Source organism: Tachysurus fulvidraco, chromosome 19 (genome assembly GCF_022655615.1).
Source record: "Tachysurus fulvidraco isolate hzauxx_2018 chromosome 19, HZAU_PFXX_2.0, whole genome shotgun sequence".
Taxonomy (NCBI): Eukaryota; Metazoa; Chordata; class Actinopteri; order Siluriformes; family Bagridae; genus Tachysurus; species Tachysurus fulvidraco.
In genome coordinates this window covers 17,935,283-17,959,318 of record NC_062536.1, presented here as the reverse complement: position 1 = coordinate 17,959,318, position 24,036 = coordinate 17,935,283, and the positions used below count along the sequence as shown (strand labels likewise).

The 24,036-nt window shown below is 42.1% G+C and overlaps 1 protein-coding gene across 1 annotated transcript; it reads left to right on the top strand.

The window, feature by feature from the left end:
- The first annotated feature begins 5,875 nt into the window (after window positions 1-5,875).
- epyc (epiphycan) lies at window positions 5,876-24,010 on the top strand. Its single transcript, XM_047803731.1, has 9 exons — window positions 5,876-6,027; window positions 14,357-14,570; window positions 14,809-15,654; window positions 15,896-16,021; window positions 16,376-16,495; window positions 19,553-19,711; window positions 21,665-21,867; window positions 22,865-22,960; window positions 23,820-24,010. Exons 1-9 carry the CDS (start codon window positions 5,914-5,916, stop codon window positions 23,988-23,990), a joined length of 2,049 nt encoding a protein of 682 aa, XP_047659687.1. The 5' UTR covers window positions 5,876-5,913; the 3' UTR covers window positions 23,991-24,010.
- The last annotated feature ends 26 nt before the right edge of the window (window positions 24,011-24,036 follow it).

Here is a 24,036-nt window from a genome sequence, read left to right as displayed (position 1 = left end):
TCTGTATAATTACTTCAAGACACAGACACACACAGATACACAAACACACACAGACACACTCACACGGAGACACACACTTACACAGACACAAACACACACACACACACTCAGACACACACAAACACATTCACACAGACACACTCACACAAACACACACACAGACACACACAGAGACACACTCACACGGAGACACACACTCACACAGACAAACACACACACAAACACATTCACACAGACACACTCGCACAGACACACACAGAGACACACTCACACGGAGACACACACATACAGACACACTCACACAGACACAAACACACACACAGGCACACTCACACAGACACACACACACACACACAGACACACTCACACATACATACACACACACACTCAGACACACATAAACACATTCACACAGACACACTCACACAGACACACACACAGAGACACACTCACACATACACACACACACACACACACACTCAGACACACATAAACACATTCACACAGACACACTCACACAAACACACACAGAGACACACTCACACGGAGACACACATACAGACACACTCAGACACAAACACATTCACACAGACACACTCACACAGACACACACACACACAAACACATTCTGTTTTATCAGAAACCGACCAGAAAAGACACACACTACCTTAAATACAATTTTAAATGATACAGCACTGTGAATGTGAACCATGAATGGCAGGTCATGAGTGGCACAAACAATCTGGGGCACAGAAGAGGTGAGGTGAATTATAACAAATAACACTATGTACAGTATCTAGCAAAAAAACAAAAATACCCTATGGGGGAGTATGAAGTGTATACACATGGAGTAAAAAACCACCCGTTCTGCCACATCGTGTTCACTTCAAACCTTACAAAAGTGGAACAAGATCAAGATTTTAGTCCCGTCCGACTGTGCCATCTCGGTAATCATTACGGACAGTCAGTAAAGATTACGGCGACTTTTACCTTCTGTAAAAAGGTTCGGAAAAATGACCTCAGGTAATACTGATCCCGTCCGAATAGACCCGCTGTAAATATGTACTGTAAAAATTCCGTCATTTCCTGTTTAAAAGTAGTTTTTGACACGTTTTGCAAGCATGAAGGCGCTGGAAACAGGAAGCGACGTCATATGCACATGACGACGAGGAGGTTACTGTGGTGAGTAAAGCGAGTTACCCCTCCCACTTCTGCTAGTTTTACTGAGATGTCTTGTCCAGTGCGAATTGGCCAATTAATATTACAGACGTCCTGAGGTAAAATCGTATTACTCCACGTCCCCACGTACAACTAATCCCGTCCGAATAGTGCTTTAGACGTCCTCAAGAGGACTAAAGCTAATGTGTGAAAGCACCCATAATTCCTGTCGAGTGTCCATTTCTCACCTTACACTCATTCCCGCTCCGATATATGTGCCGGTAATCACGGGGATCTGATTCATCTCAAGCTTACAATGTGGTAGGTGACGAAAAGAATTGACCCGATATTTATGTTTTAAAAAATGCTGGCTGTCATTTAAGTTGTGAGGAAATCTTTTAATATATGTTTGTCAACAAGACTAACGGTGCCATTTAACCTGCTTTTTAACGAGAGGGTGTTCATTTAGTTTCATTTAGTTCATCACTCTCTAATATAATGTAGATCCAGCACTTTGGTGGCATAAAAGAAGAACAAGTGTGACTTTATTTAACTGTAGACAAGCTATTCAGGAACTGTAACATAGTTAGTAGAGTAGTTTCCAGATGTGCTCGTGATTTCGTGACATCAAAGCAGAACTATGACTTTGAGGAAGAAGATTTTTTTTTCCTGTAAAACAAACAAAGCTGAAACATGAGAGCTTGTAGGGAACCTTCCTGGCTGTGAGATGGCTTTTGTTTCTGTGGAGTGTTGCATCTCTTGGCAGCACAGTGCAATGTGGAACTGACTCAATGTTACTGACTGAGAGTGAAGGAAAGGCCTTTCTCCAGGCGAAGACATTCCCCTGGTCCAGGACTAACAGAGGAGTCTGACAGAGGGCCCATTGTGTACCGGGGGCCAGTAGATCTACACATGAAAGCGGCACATGCCTTACTTTCACCCCAGTAAAAAAAAATAAGACAAATATCTCAAACTTAACTCTTATTCTCTTATCCAGCAAAAAAGCAGAACGCTCGGGGAGGGGGGCATCTTTTTGTGTATTTTATTTCCACAGCAGGTTCTTCCTTTTCATATGTGTGTATATGCATATGTATGTGTGTGTGTGTGTGTGTGTGTGTGTGTGTGTGTGTGTGTGTGTGTGTGTGTGTGTGTGTGTGTGTGTGTGCCGTGGTGTGGGTTGGGTGCTGCTGCTCTTGCAGATGTGACCAAAAGCATTCGCTCCCCTCTGCTCGGCCTCAGTGCCTACCTTCCCATACACACTGCAGGTAGAGCACCCGGGGTCTAGCAGAGCATACACACCAACACACACCCATACACACACACGCACATTCTCACACACACATACTCACACATCCCCATACACGACAATATACGAACGCACACATATACACACCCATACCTCCTCTCAAAGCCGCACGCAAGAGCCCCGTTACTCTGGGAAGGCCCACCAGCCCTGTGCATGTCCAAGCTGAAGTGCAGGACCATCAGGAGAAGCGTGAGACAGAGGTAAGTGTTCTGTCAAACTTATTTATTTACTCTAGTGCTATTTAATGAAAAAAAGGGGAAAGTTGTTCACTCTTCTCTATTAGACTTAATTATGAAGGTACATCAGTTTATGCATCTTATGCCTGCTGTCCCAATACACACCTGAGGGAAATTATAGTTCTGTATTAGGCCTTGGATTCATGTAATCTGTTGTTTTAGAAAATGATTGCAATGTTATTTCATATCAGAATGCATTTAGTGTTTGTCAGTGGTCATTCTGAAGCTTAAATACCAACAGAATATGAAAATGTCACCTGATCGAACTGCTAGCGTGTGATTTAATAATGGATCGTGAAGAAAACCGATGCAGTGGATTGTTGAATATGTGCAAAGATGTTCATTCGAAGTAAAATTAGTCAGTAACACAACAGAAAATCATTTTACACGAGTTTTAGTTATACCGCACAGCATTTGTGCAGACAGGCTCGTCGACTGGCGACGGAGCGCTTATGTCGTTGCGTGAATTTGTAAAATCAATGAATATCAAGAGCTCGATCTAGAGCCAAGGAAAACACATGCATATATCCATGCCGTGCACACTAAACACACTCATGGGTGCGTATCAAAGCCCGGCTGTGTGTGAAGCACAGTCCCTCTTTCAGTGTGTCCCTTCTGAGTTTTGATGCTTTCAGAAAACAGGACACGGAAAAGCCTCGCTCTCCCTGCAGAGGTGCAGACCAAAAGATCCTGCGCTTCTGCCACGTCCTGAACGAACCCTCACTTCTTTTTGTTTGTTTGTTTAACCATAATCTTTGCCAGTGGGTACCGTCTTGAATTTAAAATATAATCACAAACCCAAAAAGTGTAAAAATAGCAAGTAAAAAGTGACTGAAAGATCTGTATGTCTATCTATTAGAGTCATGAGTCAATGAGTCCATGGGATTTTTTTCCCCCCTCTCTGCTCTCAGCTGCCATCCTGTCCACAACCCCTGGTGGAATTTCGAGTATGAGTGCAGAGACAGATTGGGATATGTACTTATAAAGAAGCTCTGTCGAAGCTTTTTTACTCTCTCGCTTCCACACACACACACACACACACACACACACACACACACACACACACACACACACACACACACACACACATTCCCCTTTTACCAAACTTTCTCCGTCTCACCTTGAGGACCAGAACTTCATCCAAATCCATGTGCCCTCTCTCTCTGTGCTCAGGTCTCTCCTTTCGCACCTCTTCTTGACCACTTAGTTCTTCTCTGATTAGAAGTTCCTCAGATGAGGAACTCTCTTTTTTTCTTGTCTCTCAAAACCAGGCCTCGTCCACGATCTTACACTGAAAAAGACAAAGGACGATATATATATATAACACATATTTATGCCTTATTATAAACTATGACTACACATTCGAATTTATTGCAGTAATGTGTTACTGTTTCCATAGTAACACCTCACATAGGTCATTGTATGACGGACGCTCTTCGTCATTTATCGTTTAAACACGCAGAAACGGGATTAGACAGTCAGCAAAATACAGTCAAGGTCTCGTGATGCGAGACGATTCTGGATCCACTGCGAGTGGATTTCAAATGATGTCGGTTTTATTGCACTGATTCATTTCTATCCACAACAATACAATAAGTACAAAAGAAGAAAAACAGCTCACTGCCAGACGACTGCGCTTAAGCCCACGCCACACTTCTGCTTATTCACTTTGGTCACTGGTATGAATGATGACTGCTGTTTGATCTTCTTCCTGTGGTGCAGTTTTCTGCTTTAGAACTCAGGATCATCTGACTGTCAGCATTTTGTTACTGACCCACTAATTTATAAAAATTTATAGAAAAAAAAAAAACACCAGTGCACATAAGGACAGGCTCGTGGATTTGATCTCAGAATTAATCAGACCAACAGAATGAAAATATCTATTAAAACAGACCAGAAGGCCGTGCTGATGAATGCTCGACTCTGATTGGTCAGGAGGTGTGCTGTTTATAAAAAGTTATCGGTTCTGTAGTAACTCACGCGGTTACTCGGATTATCATTTGAACGCGTGTGGAATTGTCAAGATGGTGATTTTTCAGTCATTCGTTCATTTTCTACCTTGGGTCACGGGGAGCCTGTGCCTATCTCAGGCGTCATCGGGCATCGAGGCAGGATACACCCTGGACGGAGTGCCAACCCATCGCAGGACACACACACTCTCATTCACTCACACACACACACTACGGACAATTTTCCAGAGATGCCAATCAACCTACCATGCATGTCTTTGGACCAGGGGAGGAAATCGGAGTACCCGGAGGAAACCCCCGAGGCACGGGGAGAACATGCAAACTCCACACACACGAGGTGGAGGCGGGAATCGAACCCCCACCGTGCCCCCGATGGTGATTTGTATGTAACTTAATCGATACAACATAAAACATGTCGGATTAAATAATATAAACAACGAAAGCTGGAAAAAATTATACAAAACAGGCTAATCAGTTTGATTTGAATCCCACCTAATAGTCATTTTATTAAAGCAGCTTATTCTACTGTATACTGCTGAAGATTTCTCAGTTATTAGAGTGAAACTAATAAGAAAGGTATGTAGGTGTGTCTCCAGGCAGAAGTTAATTAAAGCAGCCCGAGCCTGGATGTCTGGCACTGCCGCTCATGCCCCCGGCTGACTCAGAGTGCCGTGCAGCGTTAGGGTTTAAGGTTTAGGGGTTAAAAGGGTTAGGGTTGGGGTTAGGCTTAAGTTTAGTGGTTATTGTTAGGAAAGGGGATCTAGGGTTAGGGTTAAGGGTTAAGGGTTAGGATTCAGTAAAACAATCAGATTTTTTGTATATAAAATATATAACTACAGAATCTATGGTCAAAGCCCCGTCGAATCGTGTAGACGATATTGCACTCAAGTTTCAAATGTTTTATAAATAAACCATCCATCATGAAAGTCATCCATCTATCGTCTGAGTTAAAAAGGGAGGTTATGTTCCAGTTGAGTTTAGTCACATTTATAAGACATTTTTTTAAATGCTTGTTTAAAACAAAAATAACAACAAAAAAAAATAAATCCAGCTAATTTTTGTGTTGATTTCAGTGATCGAAAAAATCCTGGAGAAACTAATTTGCAGTGTAATTATGTGAATCAAAGCATTTTTAATCTGGTGAGATGTTTGTATGCTCTCATTCATTCAGCTGTTTCCTTCTGACAGGTGGATGATGATGATGATGCCATGCAGGTTAGTTTTAGGACTCCTGGTCCTGAATATGGCTTTGGCTTTTCCCTCAAGAAACACCAGACAAGCAGACCCAGACTACGATGAGGACCAGGACAAGATGGACGTCGAATATTATGATGAGCTGTCCACGGATGAACCTGAGGTGGGGAACTGAAAGTGCTGTGGGTTGAGGGTGAAAATCCTTTCCAAGATAAGAACTAATTCATTTGTAAGGACAGTTTAATGCTTGGATTTTACTGTCTTCAGATATTAGTGTGTGACGTGACATACGGCTAAGTAAGGTGACCCATACTCAGAATTTGTTCTCTGCATTTAACCCATCCAAAGTGCACACACACACACACAGCAGTGAACACACACACACACACCGTGAACACACACCCGGAGCAGTGGGCAGCCATTTATGCTGCGGCGCCCGGGGAGCAGTTGGGGGGGTTTGGTGCCTTGCTCAAGGGCACCTCAGTCGTGGTATTGCTGGCTCTAGACTCGAACCCACAACCTTAGGATTAGGAGACAAACTCTCTAACCATTAGGCCACGACTTCACGACTTTATATTGTTATATAAATCTGCAAAGGTTTTTCCGCATGTAATCCTAAAAGGAAAGTTTATTGCGTTACTGCTGATCATGTTAAATACCGGACATTTTATTAGTTAGGCTAGTTTCCATTCACTTCTTCTCATGTAGGTGTCACTAGAGAGCAATTTACATGAATTTCATTAATTTATTCATTATCGCTTATCCGAACTTCTCTGGTCACGGGGAGCCTGTGCTTATCTCAGGCGTCATCGGGCATCGAGGCAGGATACACCCTAGACGGAGTGCCAACCCATCACAGGGCACACACACTCTCATTCACACACACACTCACACACTACGGACAATTTTCCAGAGATGCCAATCAACCTACCATGCATGTCTTTGGACCGGGGTAGGAAACCGGAGTACCCGGAGGAAACCCCCGAGGCACGGGGAGAACATGCAAACTCCACACACACAAGGCGGAGGCGGGAATCGAACCCCCAACCCTGTAGGTGTGAGGCAAACGTGCTAACAACTAAGCCACCGTGCCTCCCTTCCATACTGTATAACAGCATGACATTTAAAGATTCCGTACTTAAAGATCTGTAAACTTTACACATAGGAGCTAAATAGGTTTGTATTAGAGATCTGCATTTCTACCGATCATCTAAAAACAGCTATGAGACTGGAAATAATATTCACACATGCAGGTGCCGGATTTCTGATCTTCAGTCTAATGCAGTTTGATCTGACTGCTGTTTTTGATTCAAATCTAGACCGTATTCTTCCATTTTGTAAAGAATGACTAGTTACTCGATTCTATGTATTGAATAAGGACATGCGGTGGTGTCGTGTTTCCTTTCGATGTACAGTACACCATGGACTGAGAAGATCCAGATCATTCTGTACGTGCAGTTTGTACTGTTGTGTAAATATACTGTACTCAAGCCTTTAAGTTTAAGTCATTTCTCCACAGATATTCTGCTTCTGTTCCATTACTCCGGTACATAGAGCCGATTTCATATCGCAGTGTTTCCCTGGAGATCTTTTTGTGAAACGTGAAGAATTTAAAACATTCTGTTGGCTCCCTTACTGTTCTTCTGGCACAGTAATCTGGAAAAGCTGATATATCCATCTGCTTGCTTTTTCTTGCCTGTCATACAGGTTCTTCGAGTGATTCAGTTCCAGGTGTGATCGACAATGTTAGATGTTCAGTCTGGCAGATATTTAGCAAGCGATCGTCCTGACTGATATCGTTAGAGGCTCACGATCAGGTCATATGTTAAGATCTGAAGGTTGGGTTAGTTATAGATATATAGGAGGGATTAGCATTTATATGAAATTCTGTCTTTAGTGATGATTTACAAAAGTCCTGGACCTGGAATTCGATTTGTACAGATCTTTTAACACACTTTGTTCAATTCGAACCACTTACTGATGTTAGCTGAAAGCCTTAGAGCAGAAAGCTCTTTTTTTTTCAAGCTCATTTGCATGTAAATAGTTGAAAAATGGACTCGTTTTCGGGTCTTGGAAGCACTTCGGCTCCCCGAAGGCAAACTCAGAGAGAATGAGGAGGAGCTGCTTAATGCAGGCTTTTCAAGCCTACACCTAGAACCTGGACATCTGGACTTGTCTGAACAACGCCCAGTACTTCAGCTAGCTTTGCACAGCACATATTGCATACTGTGCATTGCATTACACATCCCCTAAACACATCTGCCACCGATCTGTATTTTTATATTCGATTTTTTATATTTTCTCTCTATTTCTCAAAATACACCTAGATGTATAGTGTTTTTATTCAAATTTTTTTTAATTATTTTTTTTTTATGACAGACATAAAAGCATGTCATTACAATGCCTATGGGTTGTACTGTATAAGTTAAAAAATACTGATGTTAAACTGAAGATAAAAAAAGAAAGAGGAATTGGTACTGTATGTGAAAGGAAACCTAAATCAAGGGTGGACATATGCTAGATAGCTGAAATATGCTAGATAGCACAGTATGTAGGTGGAAGTGCTAATGAGGAAACGGAGCATCACGATCTGACCAGAAACATAAACAAGATAAGGGAAAAGAGCAGGAATGTGATCCGGTCCTAATTATGTTTTTGATGAAACATCATTCTTTGGCCTCAATAGGAAGAACTCGCTACACTCGTGGTAGCGAGTGTATGTTTAAACAAACGAATAAAAAGTTTACGTTTACTCATTTATTTGAGGGATGTGGTAGCGTAGTGGAATTACCAAATAGAAGGCTGTGAGCTTGAATCCCTGGGATATTTAATGTGTGTTCAATATTTTAACACAGTCTTTGTTGTTACATGTAATTTTCATTCATTCATTCATCTTCTACCGCTTATCCGAACTTCTCGGGTCACGGGGAGCCTGTGCCTATCTCAGGCGTCATCGGGCATCGAGGCAGGATACACCCTGGACGGAGTGCCAACCCATCACAGGGCACACACACACTCTCATTCACACACACACACTCACACACTACGGACAATTTCCCAGAGATGCCAATCAACCTACCATGCATGTCTTTGGACCGGGGGAGGAAACCGGAGTACCCGGAGGAAACCCCAGAGGCACGGGGAGAACATGCAAACTCCACACACACAAGGCGGAGGCGAGAATCGAACCCCCAACCCTGGAGGTGTCCGGCGAACATGCTAACCACTACCCCTACATGTAATATTTTTGTAAGAAAAATTTTTTTTATAATAATCAGTAAAAAAAAAAAAGCGAGAAAGGGAGGAACAGAGGGAGAGATGGAGAATGGGAGAGGGAGGAAGGTTAGGAGGTTGGCACTGACTCATTTGCCTTTAAATGGTTCTGCTTTATGTTATTATGTTCATAGTTCTTATCTTAGCTCTTTTTGGCAGGTTTTGTGTGTAATGTGTTTTAGCAATAAATGAAGGATTTCAGATCCATAGAAGTTCATGTATAGTAGAAGAACACATAGAAGTGCATGTATACATTTCTTAGTCCTCTCCTTGTCCTGAAGATTTCAATTATTGCATAAACTCTAAGGATTTATAACCCAAAAGACTAGACGTAGACCTGACAAAAATCAAAAGAAGACAGAAGATTTTCGAAAAAAAACTAATATCCAATCCACGATATATTGTTATAAACAGTCAGTTCTGGTCCGACCATTTGATTGGTAGAAAGGTGTTCCAAGAATGCCCGTATTTTCGGTCTGTGTTTCCCATGTAAAATTCTACTTCCCGGTTCGAAACCTTTACTACCGTAGAGTCAGCGACATCATCAGCAGACATAGTAAATAAACATTTACCAAAAAAAAAAGACTATTTTTGAACTTTTAACTTCAAAAATGAAGATACAAAGATTTTACCGACTGCACCTTTAACAGGAATATACAAAAAAAATGTGCGTTAGCTAGCCATACTTTAACTAGCATTACATTACATTAACTAGCTACATTACATTAACTAGCTATAAAATTAGCATAGGTTCTTCAGGATCGTTGGCCGTATTGTGTCTGAAATGTCCACATTATTGGCACATAAAGACGATATCGCAGTGACAATCATTAGGTTAAACGCAATAACTGCACGGCTATGATTAGCTACGTGAAAGCAGCGCCGATATTCTGTATAAAAGCAATCTGATTCGATGGTGTACAACAAACCTGGTCAATCAGCCTGGACCTTTTAGCTTAAAACTCAGACTAATCTTTGTGAAAATACAACAGATTTGAAAAGTCTATCTGTTTGTTATTTACAATGAATGATAACCATACCGACATTGAAATGGCAGGTGTTAAGGTATTGATCGGAAGGTCATGAGTTTGAATCCCTGCCATTAATCCCCAATTGCTCAGTTGTATAAATGAGATAAATTTCAGGCGTCTGCCAAATACCGTAAATGTAACACGCTCAGGGTTTTGCGAGAGATTTTAAGGTTGTCCAAATTGTCCAAAGCCATTCCAAACCTAATAAAAGGTTTTCTGCAAAATAACACATTGGGTTACAGTTTTAAATTAATAACAGTTTGCAACAGGATTGTGTAGAGGGTAATATTGGGTAATATTTTACCAGAGTTTATCTACTATTGACAATTAAATAAAGAGTAAAATGAAACATGTTCCACAGATATTCAACAGATATCATCTGTTTATAAGATAAATTATTACAGTTATAATATACAGTTTTAATAATGAGTGTGTGAATGTGTGTGTGTGTGTGTGTGTGTGTGTGTGTGTGTGTGTGTGTGTGTGTGTGTGTGTGTGTGTGATATCTGTGTGTGTGTGTGTGTTGTGTGTGTGTGTGTGTGTGATATCTGTGTGTGTGTGTGTGTGTGTGTGTGTGTGTGTGTGTGTGTGTGTGTGTGTGTGTGTGTGTGTGTGTGTGTGTGTGTGTGTGTGTTGCCGGGTGGATTCTGTCACACTGTGCCCAGTTTTCCTGGGACGGAAAAATCTTGTGTGTGTGTGTGGTGTGGTGTGGTGTGTGTGTGTGTGTGTGAGATATCTGTCTGTGTGTATGTGTGTGTGTGTGTGTGTGTGTTTTGTGTGTGTTGTGTGTGTGTGTGTGTGTGTGTGTGTGAGATATCTGTCTGTGTGTATGTGTGTGTGTGAGTGTGTGTGTATGTGTGTGTGTGAGTGTGTGTTTTGTGTGTGTGTGAGTGTGTTGTGTGTGTGTTGTGTGTGTGTGTGTGTGTGTGTGTATGTGTGTGTGTGATATCTGTCTGTGTGTGTGAGTGTGTTGTGTGTGTGTGTGTGTGTGTGTGTGTGTGTGTGTATGTGTGTGTGTGAGTGTGTGTTTTGTGTGTGTGTGAGTGTGTTGTGTGTGTGTTGTGTGTGTGTGTGTGTGTGTGTGTGTGTGTGTGTGTGTGTGTGTGTGTGTGTGTGTGTGTGTGTGTGTGTGTGTGTGTGTGTGTGTTGCAGAGGGATTCTCCTTACTGACACCGGCTTGCTAATTCTTACTGAAGTTGAGATAAAGTCAGAAACACGTCTCTTCACTTAGGGTTAGATTATTTATCACGAATCCTGGTTCATGTTCTGACATTTTTTAAAATGGAAACATTTTTATACAGAGCATCAAAAACCTTTGGCAGTTTTTCTAAATATATGTACTGATATATGGGGGCACTGGGGATTAGTGGTTTAGCCTCTCACCTCACGGGGCATTTGCATGTTCTCTCTCTGCCTTGGTGGTTTCCTCCAGGTCCTCCAGTTCCCTCCCTCGGTCCATAGACATGCATGCAGTGTGTGAATTCATGTGTGAGTGTGTGTGTGATGGTTGGTCCAGCGTGTTCCTTGTGCCCTGAGTCCCCTTGGATCCCCTGTGTGACCCTGGGTAGGACAATCAGTCCAAAAGATGGATGGATGGATAGATATACTGATATAAACTGAAGACATAGTCAAGTCAACAAGCTGTATTGCTAGATTGGGAAAACATGGAATAAAATCCATTCTGTGGATAAAACACTCTGACAAATGTGTGACTCACATTGAGCACTGGCCTTGTTTTGTCCATTGCTCATACAGTACTTCTGTGACCTCAGATCATCTCAGTGAAGTTTATTTCACATTCCTGGCTGCATATGAAGATTTATAATAGACTATATATCATGATTTAGCATCGGTGTATGTGTTGGCTGTAGCGTGTTGGTTCTCCGGCTTATTTTAGCCTGCCTCTCGTCTCCCAACAGATATGTGTGTTTGCATTGGGAGCTGGGAGGTGGGGGGGCTGATGGTCATGAGGCGGGGTAGACTAACAGCCGGCACAGAGTCAGGCCTTGTTGTCTCTCAAAAGCTTACGGTGTTATTACACTGAAACTCTAGTTATATCTGTTAAACACTCATTTGGCCCAGCAATGGAATTTATTTAGTCTCTAGTTATGATGTTCTCATAACTCATGCTAATCACACAGTACACACTGAGCACGCTAGGTTTAGGTTTCTATGACAACTTGGTTGTTTTCTCATTGAGAAAAGTCTGATTACTTTGTTCAAAAGAATCACTGTGCAGGAAAGGAAAAGATTTTCTGCCTCCATGTATGTCTTGGTTCCACAAGGACCATTCACATGTCGATGAGAGACTTGAGCGTTTTTTGAGCATGTCTGAGACACGTATGCAGCCGAATGTGGTTTTATGGCGCCACATTCTGGTTTGTCGCGAAACTGCAAAACTGATACATCAGAGGCTCAGAACTGGATCCAATTTACACATTTTTTTTTTTTTTTTTTTTTTGTGGAACTGGATTTGTTGTTAAAAAGTGTGTGACCAGTCCAGTCATTACACCTCATATCTAAAGTCCATTAGCGTTACTGGGTGTGAGACGGTGTGGTGCTTTAATGGCCCTGATAGCTGAAATAACCGCCCTGTCGAGTCTCTTACTTGTCTCAGGTTGTTCTTACATGTTGAGACAAGCAGCTTTTTCAGATGTATAAGGATGTATTTTTGGTCTTTTTGTTATTCATTAGGTTCTGCCAGCTCCTTGTAAATCCCTCTATCAAGTTGAGGACAAAATGTTACAGTGCAGAAGATGAGAAAAAAAAAAATATATATATATAGTACACACACACACACACACACACACACACACACACACACATACACACACACACACACACACACACACACACACACACACACACACACACACATACTGGGGGAACGGTGGCTTAGTGGTTAGCACGTTCGGCTCACACCTCCAGGGTTGGGGGTTCGATTCCCGCCTCCGCCTTGTGTGTGTGGAGTTTGCATGTTCTCCCCGTGCCTCGGGGGTTTCCTCCGGGTACTCCGGTTTCCTCCCCCGGTCCAAAGACATGCATGGTAGGTTGATTGGCATCTCTGGAAAATTGTCTGGTGTGTGAATGAGCGTGTGCGTGTGCCCTGCTATGGGTTGGCACTCCGTCCAGGGTGTATCCTGCCTTGATGCCCGATGACGCCTAAGTGAATGGATATATATACTCACCGCCACTTTATTAGGAACACCTTAATAGTACCGGTTGCGCCCCCTTTTGCCTTCAGAACTGCCTTAATCCTTCGTGGCATAGATTCAAAAAGGTACTAGAAACATTCCTCAGACATTCTGGTCCATATTGACATGATAGCATCACGCAGTCACTGCAGATTTGTCGGCTGCACATCCAAGATGCGAATCTCCCGTTCCACCACATCCCAAAGGTCCTCTATTGGATTGAGATCTGGTGATTGTGGAGGCCATTTGAGTACAGTGAACTCATCGTCATGTTCAAGAACCCAGTCTGAGATGATTCACGCTTTATGACATGGCGTGTTATTCCTGCAGAAGATGGGTGCACTGTGGTCATAAAGGGATGGAGTGTAAATAAGCATTTTATTGCACTTGCAGTGGGTACTTGACCACTGAGTACTGAGTGTAGCACTTCATATAGATTAAACTCAGAATTAAGGACTGAATAAATAACTTGAAGTGTTGGGTCCACATCAGAATCACCGCACAGTAAGCAAATGTACATCTCAACTAATCTGTTCAGTGGCAAGTAACAGATATATAGGCTGTATTCTTCCCCAACTTGCAGGTAGAGTTTACATTGATAGAGGAGCGATAAACCCGAAGAACGGCTCATAAGTCACTCAGAGCCAAAGTGGTTAATAGTAAACATTTCAACATGCTAGCAGAATGTAGTCGTTGCCCTGCAAGTCTTCATACGACTAGTCAACAAGAACTCAACAGGGAGAGAGCAACACTGGCAATTGAAAATATCCCATATTAAAAACAATTCAATTATGGATAGCCCTAATAAAATTATATAGATGATACCATGTTTTTCCATTTATAGCGTAACCCACCAGGGGTTCGTTTAGTAATTATCATCCATGTTTTTATCATCATCTTACTCAAATCTGTCTTAATAACATTCAAAAAAACATTTAAAATTGAAAAGACACTAGCCATATCAACACATGATTTACCTTCCTTTTTCTTGCAGATTGAGATTAGCACTCTGTCCCCAGATGAGGACTACAGCCCTGCACATGTAGCCTCACTAGAGGAAGAGGAAGAGGAACCAGAAGAGGAACTGGAAAATGAAAGGGAGGATAAAAATGAATTACCTATAACGCCTTCACTCATCCCATCAGGCTCTGGAGGGGTTTCGATGGGACCAGACACTTCAGGAGGTCTGTATTACCCCAACCAACCCAGTCACACACAAACACACTACTGTCTTACCAACACTTTGCAACATAAAAATGGCTTTATATTCATTTAACTAGCAGTTCGATTGGTTAAATGTTTGGTTTTTCTCATAACTCTGTAACCCTGCTTCCTTACAATGCATCATCTAAACTGTTGTCCCATCATCTCTAACAGTCTAAACTAAATCATTGTCATCATGCAGTTCTAATCTGTCTCTTAACACTTAATCTTGTCTCTAACAAGAGGAAGAGCCGCGTCGGATGCCCAGTGAAATCCTTCATATCTCTGGAGACATTTTGGGTTCTGGGCACATGCTAAGTTCTGGGAGTTTTGAGGCTTCGGCAGATTCAGGGATTTCTGGAAAAATTCCTGATGCTGGAGAATACCATTCTGGGGAGCCTATGGCTTCTAGAGGTTCTGGAGGTTCTGGGGGCTTTATTTCTGGAGGGTTTGCAGATGTAAGTTCTGGATATATTAGTTCTGAAAGCTTTGCTTCAGGAAACTTTGAAGACCTTGTTTCGGGAACAGATTCAGACTTTGTTTCAGGAGTAACTAGTGGCTTTGTTTCTGAAAACAATGTTTCTGTGGACTCTGGAGACTTTGTTTCTGGAGAGTCTGGAGACATAGTTTCCGGAACATCTGGAGGCTTTGTTTCCGGAGTGCCTGAAGACATAGTTTCCGGAACATCTGGAGACTTCGTGTCCGGAGAGTCTGGAAACATAGTTTCTTTAGTACCTGTAGACCTTGTTTCCACGGAATCTGGAGGCTTTGTTTCTGGAGAATCTGGAGGCTTTGTTTCTGGAGAATCTGGAGGCTTTGTTTCTGGAGAATCTGGAGGCTTTGTTTCCGGAGAATCTGGAGGCTTTGTTTCTGGAGAATCTGGAGGCTTTGTTTCCGGAGAATCTGGAGGCTTTGTTTCTGGAGTCTCTGATGTTCTTGTCTCTGGAGACAATAAAGAATTTGTTTCAGGAGTCTCTGGGCACTCTGGAAACTCTCTAGAAGTTATTTCTGGATATTCTGGGGAACATTCTGGAGTTTCTGGGGACTCAGGCTCTGGACCCCCTGTGGTAACATTGGTTCCTGGTGGAGGTCAGTACTATTGGCTGTAGTGGACACTGCACACCTAAATCCTTCATATTCCATAGTGTAGAATGTGACTTGTTTCACTATGGGTTAACTAGTTGTTTAGCTGGCCAAGTGAATAGTTTCTATTCTGATATTTAAATTCTTATTAGTTTTTATTGCTAAAGTTACAATCATACTATCAGGCCTCTTCTTGTACTCTGGGGGTCTAATTGATCTCTTACCACATCACCTTGTCTTTACCAAGAGGAGGAGATCCACATTACAGTTACCAGTCAACCTGAAGAATTCTCTGGAATCCCTGAGGAAACGGGGCCTCCTGAGGAATCTGGGTTTTTTGAACGGGTAACAATCACCCCTACTCTAAAGGAAGGTCAGTATTTCACTTGCCCCGTAGAAATCATAATGTTAATATTTGCAACTTGGTACAGTAGTACAACAGCCTGAAAAAGTCCCTCAGAGTCATAGGTAGTCCGACAGACAGATATCGGATCATTTTAACCATTAAAAGAAAGCAATTTCCTGTTTCGTTAAGTAATGTTAACACAGTGCATCTACTGATACATAATTTTCCTCTCCTCACGTACCTGTGTGCTTCATTTAACTGGCTGTTATGGGTTAAATGTGTGTATTTGTGTTCATCTCAAGATCTTCACTACTCACTTTATTTCTTTGTCAAACCCTGTGCTAATCATTCTCCTAACATCCTAACGTTGTGCGTAACAAGAGGAGGAGCTGTTTTCCACCACCCAGACCCCACCCCAGGAGGTGACTGGGAGTGCAACAGGTTCAGGGCAACCTGAGAGCCCTGATCCTGATGTTGAGGTCATTGAAATTGATACAAAAGGTTAGTGTCCTACACCCGTCTATGGTGCACTTAAGGTCAACCGATATGAATATTGTTAATTACAACAACCACATAGAATTTAGCAAAAATAAAAGAATATGCCACTAAGAGACATGCACACTAAGGTACGTTCATTAACACAATGTTCATTAACACAATGTCTAATGTTTTAAATTCTACATTGTTTGCATTTATTAATTGTTAAATGCTGTCTTTATTTTCAGACCTGTTATTTGTGCCCATTTGTTAATCCATAATGACAATGGCAATGACAATGTATTTATATAGCACAATTAATTACAACTTCTGTCGATCAATGTGCTTTCCGTTAGGTCATTAAAAACAGAAAAACACACAACAAACAAACAGAAAACTTATAAAATCATATAAATATCCCATCAGCTATACGCTTTTGAAAATAAAAATGTCTTAGAAGAGGCTTGTTGTCTAATGCCTCTTTTCCACCGGAAAGAACCGGGTGCTGGTTCAGAGCTAGTGCTGGTGCTGGTTCAGAGTTGGTTCCACTGGCGAACCTTCTAAGAACCGGTTTGCCTTTCCACCGGCTAGTGAGGCGTCACAGCGTCGAGTGTGACGTCACTGTATACGTGTCACGTGTCCCAGCAACGTGAGTGCAGCAGCGACAAACACAAACACAACAACAATGGTGGATGTTTCTTTACTGTTAATGCTCATGGCTTTGTGAACCTACACTGACATCCAAACGCGGCGAATAAAACGTGTACGTGCGGCTCCGTGTAATCTGTATAAACGGAGGTTGTAATCGATAAAGTACATAACGTTATTTTATCAACACAGAAAAAGTTAGCCTTAGCATGTAGCTACCTACTATCATGTGTGCTGATAACTGATCATATCGTGGTAAAGTAAAAGTGTATTAAACATTAGTGTACTTAAGGTACATTATCAAATGTGCTAACAGTAGCCCCGCCCACAGCCCCGCCCACAGCTCCTGACACAAGCGGTTCTTAAGTCTAGACCAGCGACATTTTGGTGCTACTTAAGAACCACTTTTCCTGGTTCAGAGCCGGTGCTTTGGCGGTCGAAACAGAAAGAACTGGTTCTACATTAGGCTCCGAACCTGCACTCAAAATGCCTCGGTGGGAAAGGGGCATAATGGACAGTGGCAAGGCGTTCCAGAGCCTGGGGGCAGCAATACAGAAAGCACGATCTCCCCTGCACTTAAGCCTCGACTTTGGGGTAAACAATAGATCCTGGTTGGAAGACCAAAGGGATCTAGTGGGTTGATACTCAGTCCGTAACTCACTGAGATAAGGGGGGGCAAACCATTCCGAGATTTGTAAACGAGGAGCAAAATTTTTAAATCCAGTCTAAAACAAACGGGCAACCAATGTAGTGAGCGTAAAATAGGAGCAATATGCTCCCTCTTTTTTACCCCACACAAGAGTCGAGCCGCAGCATTTTGGACAAGCTGCAAGCGGGATAAAGCTGTCTGGTTTATCCCAAAATAGACAGTTACGGTAGTCCAGCCTAGATTAAATAAAAACATGAATTACTTTTTCAAAATCTTTAAAAGAAAGAAATGGCTTAGCTTTGGAAAAAGCAGACGCAGCTGAAAAAAGAAAGCTTTGACGACTGAATTTAATTGTTGGTCAAACTTTAAACCATCATCAAAAATGAAACCAAGATTTTTACCCATGAAACACAAAGACATCCCTCCCAAGTCTAGTTTCAGGGAATTTGAAAATTCAGATAGACTAAAAACTATAATTTCAGTTTTCCTTTCATTGAAGATTAAAAAATTTAAGGAAAGCCGAGTCTTTACATCTGCCAAACATGCCGTAAGAGACTCAAGACCCACAGAATTTCGTTCGACAGACAAATAAACCCGAGTGTCATCCGCATAGCAGTGAAATGACAAACCATGTTTTTGAGCCAAGAAGGAGCATATAGAGAGAAATAAGCAAAGGAGCCAAAATACAACCCTGAGAGACCCCACAGGGCAAAAAAGCATTACTCGAGTAATGTTCACCCATCCTGTCTGAAAAACTTTTATGTACAAAATCTGATTTAAATCAATCCAGCGTGACACCTCTTAATCCAACACAATGTTCTAAACGCTCGATGAGAACATCATGATCGACTGTACCGAAAGCAGCTGTCAAATCTAAGGGTACAAAGACTGCAAAATCACCCAAATTACATGATTTAAAAAAATATCGTTAAGAACCTTCGAAAGTGCAAAAGTCTCGGTAGAATGGGATTTACAAAAATCTAACTGAAATGTTTTTAAACATTGAATTATCTGCTAAAAAACGTTGTAACTGTTGTAAACGTTTAACAACATTTTTGTGTTAAAACTGTGTGTTAAAACCGATGAGTCCTGATTCTGTTTTTTAAGCAGTGGGGCAAACAGTTAGGCATAATGGCAGATTCTAAACTGCGATTAATGATGAACAAATGATACGGAGCAACATCGATAAAAACTTGCTTAAATAAAAAAGGAGGAAGAATATCCAAAGACGAGCGCGTGGGCTTAAGATGCTCAACGATTTCCAGCGAATCTGGAAGTGAGACGAGTTTAAACTGTCGGTGATGGAGGGATTAGACGGATTAACAAACGAGGGAGTCATCCCCAGCCGGAGATCCCTAAATTTACTATAAACAAATAATAAAAAATTCTTCACATACTGAATGGCCTTACAGATTAGAAATCCAGATATTTTCCTATTGCAAGTGTTTAAAACATATAGGCTACAACATGCAACTTAGAAAGTCTTAAACTAGGTGTCATGTATTTGCAGCCATTTTCAGAGTGTTAGTTCAGGACTAATTCTTTATTAAACTGGTCCTCTCCACTGAGATCCCGACATGAAGCACAATTTACTTTCTTCCAACTCGCAACACATGGATTCAGTTTTCTTACTCAATCGGTTGACCGTATTAAAGGAAGCAAACACTTGGACAATTCAGGGTTTCCTGGGGACAAAATTGAGGAAACATTACTACAGTTTAATTGTTTATTTTTTTCTTTTCTTTTTCTTTTTTGTGGACACCATTTACTGGTTTGGTGGCAAGGTATGTCCACCTGTCTACTGTGTATCTGCCTGGGAGGATCTGTGTACTGTGATGATGTGAAGCTGGTGAACGTTCCTCCTCTTCCCAAAGATACCACTCACTTCTACGCACGCTACAACAAGATCACTAAGATCAACAAATCAGACTTCGCAAACCTGAGTAAGTTTACTTGAGTATATTTTTTTTTCGATTTGAAGAAATGTTTGCTAGGGCTGTTTGGGTATAATGCAATGATAATCAAGCATCGCATTAGTTCAAGCAGGCCACGCAGTAAGCTGCATCAGCTGCTAATCAGCTATCTACAAGGCGCACCAATCCAGCACGACTTCCGTAATTTCCCTCCTTTAAATCCTCGCCTTCGAGCGCACCTACGCATCGCCGCTGCTGCGATCCAATACCCTCCTCCGTCCCAGACTCCTCCATCCAGAACCTGCGCCGATTAAATTCTTCACATAAAAAAAATTCGCACCTAGCGCAATTTCAGTTCTGATTCTGAGCTGTAATGGGGGTGGGGTCTGTTCATTCCCCAGCGCTGCCTCCCCGCCCCATCCATGCCCCATCAATTCTCCCAGAACAGAACCATTCCGCCAACACTAACTGTATGCTCGCTAACCTTCATTTACGAAGTGGTCCTGACTGAACTTTTGATTATTTCTGTCAGTAGTGTGGATATTGTAACAGTAATTAGATAACTGTTGCCCACAATATCCAGTCAGGTCCAGAAAGCAAAGAGTCAGGGTGCAAGCAAAGAGATACATTCATTAGATACATTCATTTTCTACCGCTTATCCGAACTTCTCGGGTCACGGGGAGCCTGTGCCTATCTCAGGCGTCATCGGGCATCGAGGCAGGATACACCCTGGACGTAGTGCCAACCCATCACAGGGCACACACACACCCTCATTCACTCACACACTCACACACTGCGGACAATTTTCCAGAGATGCCAATCAACCTACCATGCATGTCTTTGGACCGGGGGAGGAAACCGGAGTACCCGGAGGAAACCCCCGAGGCACGGGGAGAACATGCAAACTCCACACACACAAGGCGGAGGCGGGAATCGAACCCCCAACCCTGGAGGTGTGAGGCAAAAGTGCTAACCACTAAGCCAACGTGCCCCCCAGGGTTAGATACAGCATGAACTAAATCAGGCGAGAGCAAGTTGAGAATATATACTAAAGGCTTTGTAACAACGGGTGAAAACAACACAGGGGTTTCGTTACCACGACGTAAAGTGGGCGGGTTTCCGGAGATCTTGGAAAAACGCCCTCTTTCAAAAAAATACAAAAAACAGCATACTACGAAGGACAAAACAGTCATACAGGAAGATTTATTTTAAAAAAACAAATAAACAACCAAAAACTACAGTTATGGTTAGGGTTAGAGTTAGGGTTAGGTTATCAAATAGGCCACGCCTACCCGATGACGCAATATCTGTTACGCTGTTCTGAAATCCCTGGAAATAAGTGCCTGCCCTTCTCAGGTCAAAAATACTGGCGGACGATCCGAAACCTCAGCTAACTTCGTCTACAAATGTAAGGAGCTTTTTACTTGTTGTAGCTGATGATGAAATGACCAAATATTATTATTATCATCATCATCAGCTACAACAAGTAAAAAGCTCCTTACATTCGTAGACGAAGTTGGCTGAGGTTTCGGATCGTCCGCCAGTTTTTTTGACCTGAGGAGCTTCAGAAAATAAGTATTTTGGAAGGAAACAAAGCAAGCATCGATGCTCTCTGGCTAATATGGTGCATTTTGGGATTTTTTTTATGGAGCTAGCGTTCCAGTGCACTAGAAGTATGACAGCCTTTAAAATGGCCGACTCCCTGCAAAGATGCCCTGACTACTGAATTAGGTGCCGATCGAGACGTAGTCAGTGCCTTCGATGCCCATGAGTTGATGCCCTTGTTGGCCATGATTGTGGAGGTTGTGCTGTAATTTCGGAGCAGATATCGGTGTAGACATGACAATAATATTATTATTTTTAAGTATTTGCTGGTGCTTTTTATGTATAATGCTGTATGTACAGTATGTACAATACCGATATGATAAAACAGGCCATAAATTCATATCGATTTCTTTCTAACTTTTTTCTCGGTCATTAAGACAAACTTAAGAGGATCGATCTTACAAGTAACACCATCTGGAAGATCGAAGACGGTGCTCTCTACGGCCTGCCCGCTTTGGAGGAGCTGGTAATACGAGAAAACAGTTTGGCTCAACTCCCAGCGCTGCCAGCCTCCATGACCCTTGTAGATGCTAGTCACAACCATCTGGGCAGAACCAGCATCCAGAACGAAGCCTTCAAGGTAAGAAGGGAAGAAAATGCATTACACAATCTGTCACTGGTGTGACATTTATAAAGTAATCTTTATTTATTGCTTATTAGTCGAATAGTCCGATACATTAGGACAGGGGTCGGCAACCCGCGGCTCCGGAGCCGCAAGTGGCTCTTTCATCCCTCTGCTGCGGCTCCCTGTAGATTTGGAAAATAAAAATTAAATTTATTTTATTTTAGTTAGTTAGTTAGTTTAAAAAAGGAATTCTAAATTCTAAGATTATGATGCTCTTGTAACATTAAAATAAACCGTGTTTAATTTTTTTGTCATTCAAAATATGCGTCATAACCGCCGACTTGTGAAATCCGACACACAGAAGCAGATGCAGTTTTGAAAAAAATTGGGGTTGCGGGGGGGGGGGGGTTGGAGATGTCACACTTGCCTGTCTTCAAAACTTGAGAGCCGAAGAGGACTCAATTAGACATTGAACATTTTATTTGAAAATCAACCCAGCGTCTTTTTACTTAAGGTTAGTTCAAACTGTTCAAAATATTTTTGTTTGCCTGCAGAAATAAAAATTTTGTTTACTCGGTAGCAGTTCATTGATTTCATAAATGCAACACACTACAGTTTTTTCTATACTTCCCATAAAGGTAAAAAACGATATATGCAGTGTTCTCTTCATTTTAGATGTCAAATGGGTTTTGTGGCTCCCTGTGTTTTTTTTTTTCATTGGGAAACGGGTCCAAATGGCTCTTTGGGTGTTTAAGGTTGCCGACCCCTGCATTAGGAACAGGGACGTGTACGACAAACCCTCTGGATAAACTAAGGCTTATGAGTTTAATTGTAATTAAATGAAATGTATAATCGTTGAGTCTTCAGTAGAGAGATGTTTACTCGGTAACATGACAAGCTGTGTGTTTTTAATCGTGTCGATTTCAAAATGGAAAAAATAAAATTGCCTGAGGAAATATATAACAACGGATTTCTCTAACTTGTTTTTTTCTGTGCTGTTTGTCTGTCGTAGGACATGACAGGTCTACTTTACCTCTACCTGACAGACAACAAGATCGACCACGTCCCCGTCCCTTTGCCTGAGACTCTGCGCTCTCTGCACCTACAGGTACCTGCACTGCCTCCTCAGTGCTGCCCCCATGTGTACACTACATACATTCATTTGCCATACTCTTGTGGGTGGAAATTTCAGTAATGAAGCTATGTGGCTCGAATAAATAAGCAGATTACATAGCAAGCTGAAAAAGCCCAGTTTAAATTATTCATTCATTCATTCATTTTCTACCGCTTATCCGAACTTCTCGGGTCACGGGGAGCCTGTGCCTATCTCAGGTGTCATCGGGCATCGAGGCAGGATACACCCTGGATGGAGTGCCAACCCATCACAGGGCACACACACACACACTCATTCACTCACACACTACGGACAATTTTACAGAGATGCCAATCAACCTACCATGCATGTCTTTGGACCAGACATGCATGTCTTTGGAAACCAGAGTACCCGGAGGAAACCCCCGAGGCACGGGGAGAACATGCAAACTCCACACACACAAGGCAGAGGCGGCACTCGAACCCCCAACCCTGGAGGTGTGAGGCGAACGTGCTAACCACTAAGCCACCGTGTCCCCAGTTTTATTATGACTATTACAGTACAATACTACATTTCCTCGAGTATGTCATTGTTTTATCCGTTTCTATTTATATTTAACGTTGGGAATGTCTGCTAAACAAATCAGCTAATGTTCTTGTCAGTTCCGTACAGTATAACAGCTATAAAAGATCTTTCCCTCTCCAGCCCCCAAACCTCACCGACACTGGACACCTTATTAAAGAGGACATTAATATAAAGCTGTTGGCAGAAAAACCATCCATGTTTTCTGAAACCCTGCTGCAGTATAAACACGTTATAAGCCGTAATTATAAAGCGGATGTAATAAAATTCTAGTTTTTTTCCTTTTCCATAGAACAACAACATCCAGATGATACACGAAGACACGTTCTGCAAACAGAAGGACATGCACTACCGCCGAAATGGGCTGGAGGACATTCGCCTGGACGGCAACCCGGTCATCCTCAGCAGAACTCCACAGGCTTATGTGTGTTTGCCTCGTATTCCTATTGGAGCCCTTGTTTAAACTTAAACAATCAAACCCTCAAACCCCCCCCCCCCCCCACACACAC